The 14,034-nt window shown below is 42.7% G+C and overlaps 1 protein-coding gene and 1 long non-coding RNA gene across 5 annotated transcripts; one reads left to right on the top strand and one right to left on the bottom strand.

Annotated features, from left to right (window-relative positions):
• Positions 1-683: 683 nt before the first annotated feature.
• LOC110532711 (transmembrane protein 9) lies at positions 684-11,454 on the bottom strand. Of its 4 annotated transcripts, none has more exons than XM_021616809.2 (6): positions 11,204-11,454; positions 10,514-10,683; positions 9,610-9,701; positions 9,198-9,306; positions 3,865-3,996; positions 684-2,035 (listed from the first exon to the last, which is right to left on the bottom strand). In XM_021616809.2, the coding sequence occupies exons 2-6, from the start codon at positions 10,607-10,609 to the stop codon at positions 1,883-1,885; spliced, it is 582 nt and encodes a 193-aa protein (XP_021472484.1). In that variant the 5' UTR covers positions 10,610-10,683; positions 11,204-11,454; the 3' UTR covers positions 684-1,882. The 4 variants fall into 4 exon arrangements, with proteins under 4 accessions (XP_021472484.1, XP_021472486.1, XP_021472485.1 ...); XM_021616811.2 differs by having other exon boundaries at positions 11,169-11,392; XM_021616810.2 differs by having other exon boundaries at positions 11,200-11,392.
• LOC110532712 lies at positions 4,904-7,660 on the top strand. The gene is made up of 2 exons (XR_002474877.2): positions 4,904-5,078; positions 7,109-7,660. It is a non-coding gene; the product is annotated as an uncharacterized LOC110532712 (long non-coding RNA).
• Positions 11,455-14,034: the final 2,580 nt, after the last annotated feature.

Genomic DNA, 14,034 nt, shown 5'->3' with positions numbered 1-14,034 from the left:
CGAGCCCTTAATCAATAATGCAGTTTACAGATTTAAGTTTCCCTGCATTAAAGTCACCGGCTACTAGGAGCGCCGCCTCTGGATGAGCGTTTTCTTGTTTGCTTATGGCGGAATACAGCTCATTCAATGAGATCTTAGTGCCAGCCTCAATCTGTGGTGGTATGTAAAACAGCTATGAAACATACAGATGAAAAATCTCTAGGTAGATAGTGTGGTCTACAGCTACTCTACCTCAGGTGAGCAATAGCTCGAGACTTCCGTAGATATCGTGCACCAGCTGTTATTTACAAAAATACATAGTCTGCCGCCCCTTGTCTTACCAGAAGCCGCTGTTCTATCCTGCTGGAACATCGTATAACCAGCCAGCTGTATGTTGATAGTGTCGTCGTTCAGCCACGACCCGTGAAGCATAAGATGTTACCGTTTTGAATGTCCCGTTGGTAGTTTCATCTTCTGCGCAGGCCCAGTTAATACTTTACCTAACATAGGACCACATCCATTTCCACATCATAATGTGCTGTGTGGCCATCTAGTGGTCATGAGTCATACAGGCACCTCTGAAGATGAGGGATATGACAGCAGGTAACTCAAGCGACAACAAGGGGTTTAACATCGTCTATAAATACATAAGCAATCAAACTATGTTATACTGATTTCACCAAATAACTCCAACAGGATAAATATAAGCTCAACCAAGGTCCATTTTTACTGTTTTCCAAGCATGGTGTAGGCAATTACACAGACATTCTTTCAACATTGCAAGATCTCAGAAAAGAGTCCAACTAAAATAAACAATGTAATAAAATCCTAGCCTATATCAAAACACAGATATCAGTTGATATGTCTTTAACATCAACATACAGGCCCTACCATATTCCTTTTGATAATTCCATTCAAAATAATGTCAATTAAGAGTACATCTGCATTAAAATATGTCAGCTAAAACATTCATTCAATACACCTTTTCATCAATTCTCAATGTGTGTGTGTTTGAGGTAAAGCAGGCTAGCATAACTTCACCTCAGAATGTGATTGGAAATGTCCCCCCTCCACACACACAGCACAGAGCCTCAGTCAGTGCTAGTTAATGGAATGTGAGACAATCCACTGACTGCAATATTCCACACTGGAATCATACAAAGACATTTGGCATTCCAGTGACTCTAAAATAAATTACTACATTACAATGACTGTTACAAGCTAAGCTATTCACATTTAGCATCCTCAGAGGTTTCACTCATCTGTGTCCACTCCAGGTAGAGACAGCCTATCAAACAACACATTTTTCAAAGCCAGCCAAACTATCAATCATCATTACATGGCTAAATAAAGCAATACATTTTCCTTTCTTGTGTCTTTAAGTGCAAAGGATATCATCAGGAAGTGCAAAATGAACCACAAGTGGTTCTGAAGATAAATAGTGCTTAAACTAAGGAATGAACTTGGCTTGGCACCAGCTAATAATTAAAGTAACCAATTACATACCGGCAGCCTATTTACAGTGAGCCTATCATTCACAAGCATTCAGCCTACCTAAAGTATCCGGTGCGCTGAGTTAGCTTCACAATACAACAATGCTACAATGAGGATTGAAAATTATTTGTAAAATGTGCTTAAGCATGTTAAAAATATTCTGAATCAGTCCTACTTTTTCAAAGCTACCACCATTTTGGAAACAAAGGACAAATGGGCCAGCGATCGTTCCAAACAGAATTACCATAACGCTCATTAACAATCCTAAATGTGCAGGGACTGTATTGAAATGGCAGAGGGGTTGAAATCCTGAAGAACAACATGTAGCTAGTGACAATACAACAGCAGCAGATGTGGACGAAGCTTGGGAGGTGACTCTAGCCTCTGATCTGAAGTCAGCCATTGAGGTTTAACTAAGCATCTTGTGTCGGTCAAAGACAGTCTTGCGCTGTTCCTGGACCTGTTTTTTCCAGCGCTGCTGGGCTCCCTCTACCCGTTCCAGTACCGTGTTACCCCTGCCTCCCTGGGCAGCAGCAGCACACTCAGGCTGCGGCCGCATGTCCTGTATGGGAGGGGTCGAAGGGGAGAGACAGAGCGAGACAGAGAGAGGACACAGAGAGGAGAGACAGACAGACAGAGTATACAGGATGTTACACACACCTGTTAAATCAGTGAAGTAGAAACCAGCAAACCAGTAGAATTGTTCCTCATAACCCTCACATCCCACAGCCTCCCGACAGACGTAACATTGCGTTGCAGATGTTAAGAAGCAGAGACCATATCTTCCCGAGTTTGTTTCCTATGTGTGGTGTACAGTGCCTTCAGAAAGTATTCAGACCGCTTGACATTATTCTAAATTATTCTTATTCTAAAATGTATTGTTTTTTAAATCCTCATCAATCCACACACAATACCCCATAATGACAAAGCAAAAACAGGTTAAGAAATGTTTACTAATTTATTAAAGAAATTGAAAAACTATCACATTTACAGTCTTGGCCAAAAGTTTTGAGAATTACACAAATATTAATTTGCCATGCAAATGAACTGAATCCCCCAAAAACAAGACAAGGTGAGCGCATTTGGGGAGTTTGGGGAGTTTCTTCCATTCTTCTCTGCAGATCCTCTCAAGCGCTGTCAGGTTGGATGAGGAGGGTTGATCCACAGATATTTTCAGGCCTCTCCAAGTCTGGGCTCTGGCTGGGCCACTAAAGGACATTCAGAGACGTGTCCCGAAGCCATTCCTGTGTTGTCTTGGCTGTGTGATTAGGGTCATTGTCCTGTTGGAAGGTGAACCTTTGCCCCAGTCTGAGGTCCTAAATGCTCTGGAGCAGGTTCTCATCAAGGATCTCTCTGTAATTTGCTCCGTTCATCTTTGCCTTGATCCTGACTAGTCTTCCAGTCCCTGCCGCTGAAAAACATCCCTACAACATGATGCTGCAACCACCATGCTTCACCGTAGGGATGGTACCAGGTTTCTTCCAGGCGTGACACTTGGCATTCAGACCAAAGAGTTCAATATTGGTTTCATTAGACCAGAGAATGGTGTTTCTCATGATCTTAAGAGTCTTTAGGTGACCATTGACAAACTCCAAGCGGGCTGTCATGTGCCTTTTACTGAGTAGTGGCTTCCGTCTGGCCACTCTACCATAAACTCTATCACTCTACCTGATCGATGGAGTGCTACAGAGATGGTTGTCCATCTGGAAGGTTCTCCCATCTCATCAGAGGAACTCTAGATCTCTGTCAGAGTGACCATCGGGTTCTTGGTCACCTCTCTGACCAAGGCTCTTCTCCGTCGATTGCTCAGTTTGGCCGGGCGACCAGCTCTAGGAAGAGCCTTGGTGGTTCCATCCTTCTTCCATTTAAGAATGATGGAGGCCACTGTGTTCTTGGGGACCTTCAATGCTGCAGATATTTTTTGGGTACCCTTCCCCAGATCTGTGCCTCGACACAATAGAGTCTCAGAGCTCTACGGACAATTCCTTCGACCTCATGGCTTGGTTTTTGGTCTGACATGCACTGTCAACTGTGGGACCTTAAATAGACAGGTGTGTGCCTTTCCAAATCATGTCCAATCAATTGAATTTACCACAGGTGGACTCCAATCAAGTTGTAGAAACATCTCTAGGATGATCAATGGAAACAGGAGGCACTTGAGCTCAATTTCGAGTCTCATAGCAAAGGGTCTGAATACTTATGTAAATAAGGTATTCCTGTTTTTTATTTTTAATACATTTGCAAAAATGATGATTATGGGGTATTGTGTGTAGATTAATGAGGATTGTTTTTGTTTAATCCATTTCAGAATTAGGCTGTAACATAACAAAATGTGTAAGAAGTCAAGGGGTCTGAATACTTTCCGAAGGCACTGTATATCTGTTTATATACCTCAGAGTCGTCCTCGTTGTGAAGGGGTTGGATGTAGGGGTCATGTTTACGAATGAGAGGTTCAACCAGCAGCAGGAACAACATGTAGAGTAGCAGAGAGCCCACCACTGACAGGTAGATGATGATCGTCACCTGGGGATGGAAAATAAATGTAGCTTGGATTAAAGTTTAGCAGACAAAGCCTTTGGCTGCTTTCTGACATGCTAAGGCAAACATTTGACAAGTTAAACATGCAGGGGTACAAAGCCAGGAAAGGAAGGATGTATCTAAAAAGCAGGAGAGGGATATTTCATATGTTATTTATATATTAGAAATAATATTACTATTCAGTTTATTTGCAAATACAGACACATAGTATGAAAGCCATGGCCTCCCTCAAAATATCGGTGGCATTGAGCTGTGTGACAAAACTGCACATTTTAGAGTGGCCTTTTAATGTCCCCAGCACAAGGTGTACCTGTGTAATGACCGTGCTGTTTAATATGCCACACCTGTCAGGTGGCTGGATTGTCTTGGCAAAGGAGAAATAGTCACTAACAGGGATGTAAACACATTTGTGCATAGAATTTGACATTTCTGGGATATTTTATTTCACCACATGAAACATTTGACCCACACTTTACATGTTCTGGTTATTTTTTTATTAAGAGTCGAATACACAACAGAATATAAGTTTATATATACGTTATACAGTGATGTTGTTTGTCGAAAACAGGTGCCACCAACTCAGTGGGTCCTTGAGCAGACCACTTAACCCTGCTCCACAGGTGCTGCTCTGTAGCTGACCCTGTGCTGCATGTGGCGCAGAGCAGGTGGTAACTGAGATGATGCCAACAACCCTGAGATGATGCCAACAACCCTGAGATGATGCCAAAAACCCTGAGATGATGCCAACAACCCTGAGATGATGCCAAGTTCTGTTTGACACTTGGTATTGCCATATTGGTCAAAAGTCAGGCCATCATTTAATCAGCATTAAAGGTTAAAATGTAACACTTGTACTGTAGGTGCTGCTGCCTCCATGTGCTCTCATTGGTTGAGGAATCCCTGAGAACAGACCACCTGTGGGTTATCTTTGGGGGCATGCTGTTTGTTGGGGGTGAATTGGAGAAGCCCGATGAAGTATTTATAAACAGCGATTGGGCACAGAAAAACCATCAGCGGTTGGTTCCCCTGAGATACAGACCATCGTCTACAGACTCTACATAGCACAGGTAAGATCTAGTCCAGTCTCATCTTTATATAGTTTTAATGAGTCCTGTAACACGTGTACAGCATAGCATTTTGCATATTGTACCACTAACAAAATTATTTCCTTGATAATTAACAATGTTTGTCCTCTTCTTCTCTGAAGACTGTTAGTGATGTATCTCCTCTTCTCTGAAGACTGTTAGTGATGTATCTCCTCTTCTCTCTGAAGACTGTTAGTGTTATATCTCCTCTACTCTGAAGACTGTTAGTGTTTTATCTCCTCTACTCTGAAGACTGTTAGTGTTTTATCTCCTCTACTCTGAAGACTGTTAGTGTTTTATCTCCTCTACTCTGAAGACTGTTAGTGTTGTATCTCCTCTACTCTGAAGACTGTTAGTGTTGTATCTCCTCTACTCTGAAGACTGTTAGTGTTGTATCTCCTCTACTCTGAAGACTGTTAGTGTTGTATCTCCTCTACTCTGAAGACTGTTAGTGTTGTATCTCCTCTACTCTGAAGACTGTTCGTGTTGTATCTCCTCTTCTCTCTGAAGACTGTTAGTGTTGTATCTCCTCTTCTCTCTGAAGACTGTTAGTGTTGTATCTCCTCTACTCTGAAGACTGTTAGTGTTGTATCTCCTCTACTCTGAAGACTGTTAGTGTTGTATCTCCTCTACTCTGAAGACTGTTAGTGTTGTATCTCCTCTACTCTGAAGACTGTTAGTGTTGTATCTCCTCTTCTCTCTGAAGACTGTTAGTGATGTATCTCCTCTTCTCTGAAGACTGTTAGTGTTGTATCTCCTCTTCTCTCTGAAGACGGTTAGTGATGTATCTCCTCTTCTCTCTGAAGACTGTTAGTGATGTATCTCCTCTACTCTGAAGACTGTTAGTGTTGTATCTCCTCTTCTCTGAAGACTGTTAGTGTTGTATCTCCTCTTCTCTCTGAAGACGGTTAGTGATGTATCTCCTCTTCTCTGAAGACTGTTAGTGATGTATCTCTTCTTCTCTCTGAAGACGGTTAGTGATGTATCTCTTCTTCTCTCTGAAGACGGTTAGTGATGTATCTCTTCTTCTCTCTGAAGACGGTTAGTGATGTATCTCCTCTTCTCTCTGAAGACGGTTAGTGATGTATCTCCTCTTCTCTGAAGACTGTTAGTGTTGTATCTCCTCTTCTCTGAAGACTGTTAGTGTTGTATCTCCTCTTCTCTCTGAAGACTGTTAGTGTTGTATCTCCTCTTCTCTCTGAAGACGGTTAGTGATGTATCTCCTCTTCTCTGAAGACTGTTAGTGATGTATCTCCTCTTCTCTCTGAAGACTGTTAGTGTTGTATCTCCTCTTCTCTCTGAAGACTGTTAGTGTTGTATCTCCTCTTCTCTCTGAAGACTGTTAGTGATGTATCTCCTCTTCTCTCTGAAGACAGTTAGTGATGTATCTCCTCTTCTCTCTGAAGACGGTTAGTGTTTTTGACTCAGGTGCTTTAATTTATTTATTTTTTTGCCATTTTTCTCCCCAATTTCGTGGTATCCAATTGTTAGTAGCTACTATCTTGTCTCATCGCTACAACTCCCGTACGGGCTCGGGAGAGACGAAGGTTGAAAGTCATGCGTCCTCCGATACACAACCCAACCTGCTTCTTAACACAGCGCGCATCCAACCCGGAAGCCAGCCGCACCAATGTGTCGGAGGAAACACCATGCACCTGGCAACCTTGGTTAGCGTGCACTGTGCCCGGCCCGCCACAGGAGTCGCTGGTGCGCGATGAGTCAAGGATATCCCTACCGGCCAAGCCCTCCCTAACCCGGACGACGCTGGGCCAATTGTGCGTCGCCCCACGGACCTCCCGGTCGCGTCCGTTGCGACAGAGCCTGGGCGCGAACCCAGAGTCTTTGGTGGCACAGCTGGCGCTGCAGTACAGCGTCCTTAACCACTGCGCCACCCGGGAGGCCCGACTCAGGTTCTTTCTGACTCTCATGTGGCTTGACTAAGCTATATTTTGTCATCCTGTTGACATGCAAATGTATTTGAACCCCTCCCTTCTATTTTTTCCCTCTCTTAGTTTTCTTTCCCCTACTGAAAGCCATGGCCTCCCTCTCTCTGGGACTCCTGTTTCTCTGTATGCTGGTTGGCGTCCATGGTGCAAATGTCAGGGTGTCCGGCCTTCATGCCAGCGGCCTTCGAGGGGACCCTGCTGGTAATTACCCTGACCCCTACGTCAAGGTTTGGTGTGGTGGCAAATCCGGTGGCATGACAGACTGGCACAAGGATACTCAAAACCCATCCTGGAGTGCTGTATTCAACTTTCTGAATGTGCCTTCCAGTGCTTCCCTCAAGTTTGAGATCTGGGACAAGGACCTAAACTTCGATGACCACCTGGGAACCTGCACCACTAACCTCCAGCTTGGCAGTCACAGCGTAACCTGCGGTCTGAGTAGTGGAACCTTCTACTACACTTACAGTTACCAGTAAACCAGCCATAATGTACAACATCAGTTACCAGTAAACCAGTCATAATGTACAACATTAGGCCATCACATACCTTAATGAAATTCTAATGAATTTTACTGATGTACATTATGCCCTAAATAAAAACTTGCCTTTCTGAACAATGGTCTCAGTCTGGTTATCTCATTTATTTGGACAGAGAAGCTACATGTTTTACATTTGACACTATACTGCAGCATTTTGGATTCGAGATCAAATGTTTCATATTAGGCAACAATACAGAATGTCACCTTTTATTTGAGGGTATTTTCATACATACAGATATAGGATCTTAATTTGATCACTTTTGTTGCTGAGAATTTTCCTATGCCACATAAATTCACTGAATCCCCACACTAACCCACAGTTATATTAACAGTACTGCACTTTCATGAAGCCTACTATTGTCTAGCTAATAGTTTAATCACCGAACAAGCACATTATGGAGTAAAGGTTGAAATCCTGTTGCTGCACGATTATTTTGCTACGACAATACTGGTCAAATACAGATCCTACATCTGTATCTGTTTTACTGTTCAGAAATGAAAGCACTTTTTGCATCTACTCCTCCATTTAAAGAAGTCAATTATTTGGACAAATTCACTTATAGTTTATTAAAGTAGTCAAAAGTTTAGTATTCGGACCCATATTCCTAGCACGCGATGACTACATCAAGCTTGTGACACTACAAACCTGTTGGATGCATATATAGTTTGTTTTGTTTGTGTTTCGGATTATGTTTTGTCCAATAAGAACTGAATGGTGAATAACGTATTCTGTCATTTTGGAGTCACTTTTGTTGTAAATAAGAATAGATGTTTCTGAACACTACATCATCAATACGGATGCTACCATGGTAAGGAATAATCATGAATGAATTGTGAATAATGACGAATGAGAAAGTTAGAGGACACAAATATTATACCCCCCAAAAGTATGATTGTTATCAGTGAGAGATTAGCATTTCTTAAGGGGTAATGTATGATCTTTAGTCATGATTTTGGGGGTATGATCATCATTTTCACAATTCATTCATTATTATCCGTAGTCATGGTGTCATCCACATTAATGTAGAAGTGTTCAAAAACATTTATCTTATTTACAATAAAAGTGACTTCAAAATTAACAATACATAATTCACCATTCAGTTCATATTGGGCAAAATATAATCTAAAACACGACTGAACAAGGTTGTTTGTTATCAAACCAATAATTTGTGTCCTGGGATTAGTTTAAAACAGCCCGCAACATGGTTTGTGAAATTATTTAAAATGCGGACAAATCCGGCAAAGAATGAAAAAAGGTATCTCCAGTAATTTGGGTCATATGTTTTGAATGGGCTATAGACAAGCCGTTTCCATTGTTGTAAAGCTGCAAGCATGCCTGTCGCGAAGCTGTGCCTTTTCCTCTCTGGCACTCAGAGGCTGAGTAAGTCAGTAGGGCTGAAGGATGTGATAGTAGCATATGATAAATAAATAAACACTGAGGGGACTGACTACTGTATGGATGGCCAGTCAATCTGTTCCTTTACTAATGATGTAACTTGTTGAATATCATACTCCTTCCCTACACCATAGTCTCTTCAGCATTAAAACGGGTTACTTTTGACCAGGTAATATCAGTTGAAATCAACTGTGTGTGTCATTGTAAAGGGTCAGTAGTACCTTGATGGTGTTGCTGCTGCGTTCCTCATACTTGCACTCACACAGTAGACAGTAGGCCTCCACATCATGGCCTGGCACTGGCATGGGCTCCACTACATGGAGGCAGTTACTGAGCATAGACAAAGGTACACACATTATAAATAACTAGTCTCTTATTATTAGTCTACTGCCTCCATGTTAGTCCAAGATGTAAGCCTGACACCTTAATTCATTCTTTCCAGAACTATATTGAACTAAGACATCGATCAGCAAATTGTGAGCGTGGGGGATCCTTAAATCCACAGCTTCATGACAGAACTAGTTAAATGTACTGTGAAAGACAACAGGAGTGAACAAAGATGAGTGACTGAGTTAGACCAGATGGGAGTTCTGCATGATGTGCATAGGGCCTATGTGATAGAACATTTCTCACCAATCTTTCTGGGAGACATTCCTGCTGTAGATGTGTCCGGTGATGTTCCTGTAGGGTGGACAGATACACTTGCAGCGCACGTCTTCAAAACTCTGTGAACATAGAGAATAACATTATCGTCATGGGGGTCTTCAACACAGTGATTTGTTAGCCTGTACTCTCAGAAAGAAATATGATAACTAGAACCTAAAAGGGTTCTTCGGCTGTCCCCATAGGAGAACCCTTTAAAGAACCCTTATTGGTTCCAGGTAAAAAATATTTTTGGGTTCCATGTAGAACCTTTTCCACAGAGGGTTCTACCTGAAACCAAAAAGGGTTATCCTATAGATGGGTTAGCTAACAAAGTCCCGAAAACGATGTGCTGCAATCAGGCAGAAGTCCGTGCGTTGCTGTGATTCTGGATGGTCAGATTACTAGCAACAATGACAAGAAGCTGCCATGTGGGAATCATAGGTTGCTCGTTTCAACTCGTTTTATCTTGTTCTTGATACCAAGTCTTGTTTTGAGGTCTATGCTAATATGGCAAAAATCCCCTAGCTAGCTAACCAACAACTGTAACAAAGTACTTGAGAGACAACAAGTGCACATTGTGTGTAAACTTATTTATGTTTTCAATAAACATTCGAAATATAGTCAAAATATATATAATAAATATATTTAACATGTTGCCAACAATCTATGCCAACCCTGTCTGTTTTGCCACATAGTTGCTAAACAACCTATGGGGATGGCCAAAGAACCCTTTTTTATAAGAGTGTGGTCCTAGATCTGTTTGTGCTGTCTTGCCAACTGACAATGACCGCAGACAGCACAAACAGATCTGGGACCAGGCTAATGATTTGTGTGAGCATCATCAGAAATTTACACTGTACACCAGTGAGTATGGCCCCGTCAATGAACATACCTTGCTTGCATGTGCAAACGAGAACACCTCACAGAGCAGCACAAGCAGCAAGCCAAATAGGAGAGACCTGGAACTCTGTTCTCTCCTGGATGACATACTGACAGACAGGAAGACAGGTAGCAATCTCCTCAATCTGGACTGGAGGAGGAAGACCACTGACCGAGCTGTATCTGGGAGGGAGGGGAGAGGTGGTCGGTCACACACACACTCTTTATGGTAAGTTTTCCCACAGGTTTGCTTTTGCTACATTTTTAAATAAACAAATGTATTTACAACTGCTGTCAAGAGTAACGTTGATTCTTGAGATTAGTCGTACCCCATCAGAACCCCAAATCTAAGCATGTTTTACCCAAATGTTTGTAAACAGGAGTAAATGTAAACACTATTTAGCCTAAGTTTGATATATGGGATGGTCAGTCATTGCATTCATAGCTATATCTCAGATTTTTAGAGTGGTTACATTTCTCAGCTTTGTTATTGTTTTAACTGATGATTTCTGCTTTAACGTTAATAGCTGGCTAACAATAGCTAGCATGCTGTCGATAAAGGCCTTTATTAGAGGCTAAGTCGTTAGTGTCATTAATTAATATGTGTATGTGGCAAAAGTAACATTACAAATTCCACACCAGCGTAACATGTATTAGCTTGCAAATACCTGTGAAAAATGTTATTTATTTGCTACGCACATACCACAGGACTTCGGCTTTTCCTTGTTCTTCTTCAGTGGAGTGTAATGGCGGTTGGTAGCGAACTGTGAGTGCCTTATCGCCACCTTCTGGGCTGGAATAGAAAGACCAGAGCCATAGGTTTTTCATTGGAAAGGACGGGTGTATTTATGATTCCTGGCAATGCACAAATTATTTACATATTTGAATGCAATTTAATGCTTGCTGGGTAAAAAGCCTCAGTCCATCATGTGAAATATTGGCTAAAATGTCTGTTTACGATGTGTAGCCTGATGTATCATTTAACATTTGAGTCATTAAGCAGACACTCTTATCCAGAGTGACTTACAGGACCAATTAGGGTTAAGTGCCTTGCTTAAAGACACAGCGACAGATTTGTCACCTTGTCGGCTCGGGGATTCAAACCAGTGACCCTTCGGTTACTGGCTCAACGCTCTAACCACTAGGCTGCCTGCCACCCTCGAATCCTCTCTTTAGCTGTAACGTAAACCCTGCTTCTTCTTCTTGACCCGATCAATATCTCTATTTCCTGGTAATCCTATCATATATATTCTTTCAGCCTAGACTCTAGGCTACCTTTTAATACGTCATACAAATCAATAACGCACGGATGCAGCTGAAAACACTTGAGGTCCTAGTCATCATGGGGAGAAATGGCAGAGGGAGACACTGATACTTCTCTAATGAGAAGTAACATCAGTGACATCAGTGTAAACACTTCTCTGTATTGTCTGGTTGTCTTCCTCTTTCCCTCCACCTGTATCTGTATTTCAGACTGGTCTCATAGACTAGACGGAACATAGTTAAAGTAAGTCCAGGACAATGAAATTAGTATGATATGTTAGGTTTGGTATAGTTATATAAGACAGAAGGTCAACTCTACTGGAGGGATGCTCAGGCGCCGCTCCAGGATGTCCCATAAGTGATCAATTGGGTTGAGATCTGGTGACTTACACACCCGCACACACACACACACACACCTACCAGACAAGCTAAATGCCTTTTATGCTCACTTCGAGGCAAGCAACACTGAAGGATGCACGAGAGCACCAGCTGTTATAGATGACACCAGCTGTTCTAGATAACGTGACTGAGTCTGTAATACCTACATGTTTTAAGCAGACTACCATAGTCCCTGTGCCCAAGGAAGCGAATGTAATCTGCCTAAATGATTACCGCCCCATGTCACTCACATCAGTAGCTTTGAAAGGCTGGTCATGGCTCACATCAACAGCATCCTCCCGGACACCCTAGACCCAATCCAATTCGCATACCGCCCCAACAGATCCACAGATGACGCAATCTCAATCGCACTCCACACTGCCCTTTCTCACCTGGACAAAAGGAACACCTATGTGAGAATGCTGTTCAATGACAACAGCTCAGCGTTCAACACCATAGTGCCCACGAAGCTCATCGCTAAGCTAAGGACTCTGGGACAAAGCACCTCCCTCTGCAAATGGATCCTGGACTTCCTGATGGGCCTCCCCCAGGTGGTAAGAGTAGGCAACAACTCGTCTGCCACGCTGATCCTCAACACTGGGGCCCCTCAGGGGTGTGTACTTAGTCCCCTCCTGTATTCCCTGTTCACCGACGACTGTGTGGCCAAACACGACTCCAACATCATTATTAAGTTTGCTGACGACACAACAGTGGTAGGCCTGATCACCGACAACAATGAGACGACCTATAGGGAGGAGGTCAGAGAATTGGCAGTGTGGTGCCAGAACAACAACCTCTCCCTCAATGTGAGCAAGACAAAGGAGCTGATCGTGGACTACAGGAAAAGGGGTGCCGAACAGGCCCCCATTAACATCGACAGGGCTGTAGTGGAGCGGGTCGAGAGTTTCAAGTTCCTTGATGTCCACATCACTAACTAACTATCATGGTCCAAACATACCAAGACAGTCGTGAAGAGGGCACGACAAAACCTTTACCCCCTCAGGAGACTGAAAATATTTGGTATGGGTCCCCAGATCCTCAAAAGGTTCTACAGCTGCACCATCGAGAGCATCCTGACCAGTTGTATCACCGCCTGGTATGGCAACTGCTCGGCATCTGACCGTAAGGCACTACAGAGGGTAGTGCGAACGGCCCAGTACATCACCAAGCTTCCTGCCATCCAGGACCGATTTAATAACAGGTGTCCGAGGAAGGCCCATAAAATTGTCAGAGACTCCAGTCACCCAAGTTATAGACTGTTTTCTCTGCTACCACATGGCAAGCGGTACCGGAGTGCCAAGTCTAGGACCAAAAGGCTCCTCAACAGCTTCTACCCCAAAGCCATAAGACTGCTGAACAGTTCATAAAATCGCCACTGGACAATTTACATTGACCCCCTCCCTTTTGTACACTGCTGCTACTCGCTGTTTGTTTGTTACCTATGCATAGTAATTTCGCCCCCACCTACATGTACAGATTACCTCAACTAGCCTGTACCCCAGCACACTGACTCGGTACTGGTGCCCTCTGTATATAGTCCTGTTATGTTATTCTTATTGTGTTACTTTTTATTGTAATTTTTTATTTTAGTCAACTTGGCAAATATTTTCTTCTTCTTGAACAGCACTGTTGGTTAAGGGCTTGTTAGTAAGCATTTCACTGTAAAGTCTACACTTGCTGTATTCGGCATGTGACAAATAAATAAAGTTTGATTTAACACACACACACACCTTTGAAACCCCCTATGCTCCTTTGAGACCCCTCTTTCAAAGTCACTGAGATCTCTTCTACTAGCCATGGTAGCCCAAATAATGGACAACTGGGTATTTTTATACATGACTCTAAGCATGATGGGATGTTACTTGCTTAATTAACTCTGGAACCACAGCTGTG

This window comes from Oncorhynchus mykiss, chromosome 9 (assembly GCF_013265735.2).
Source record: "Oncorhynchus mykiss isolate Arlee chromosome 9, USDA_OmykA_1.1, whole genome shotgun sequence".
Classification (NCBI taxonomy): domain Eukaryota; kingdom Metazoa; phylum Chordata; class Actinopteri; order Salmoniformes; family Salmonidae; genus Oncorhynchus; species Oncorhynchus mykiss.
This window is presented reverse-complemented; position numbering and strand designations above follow the sequence as displayed.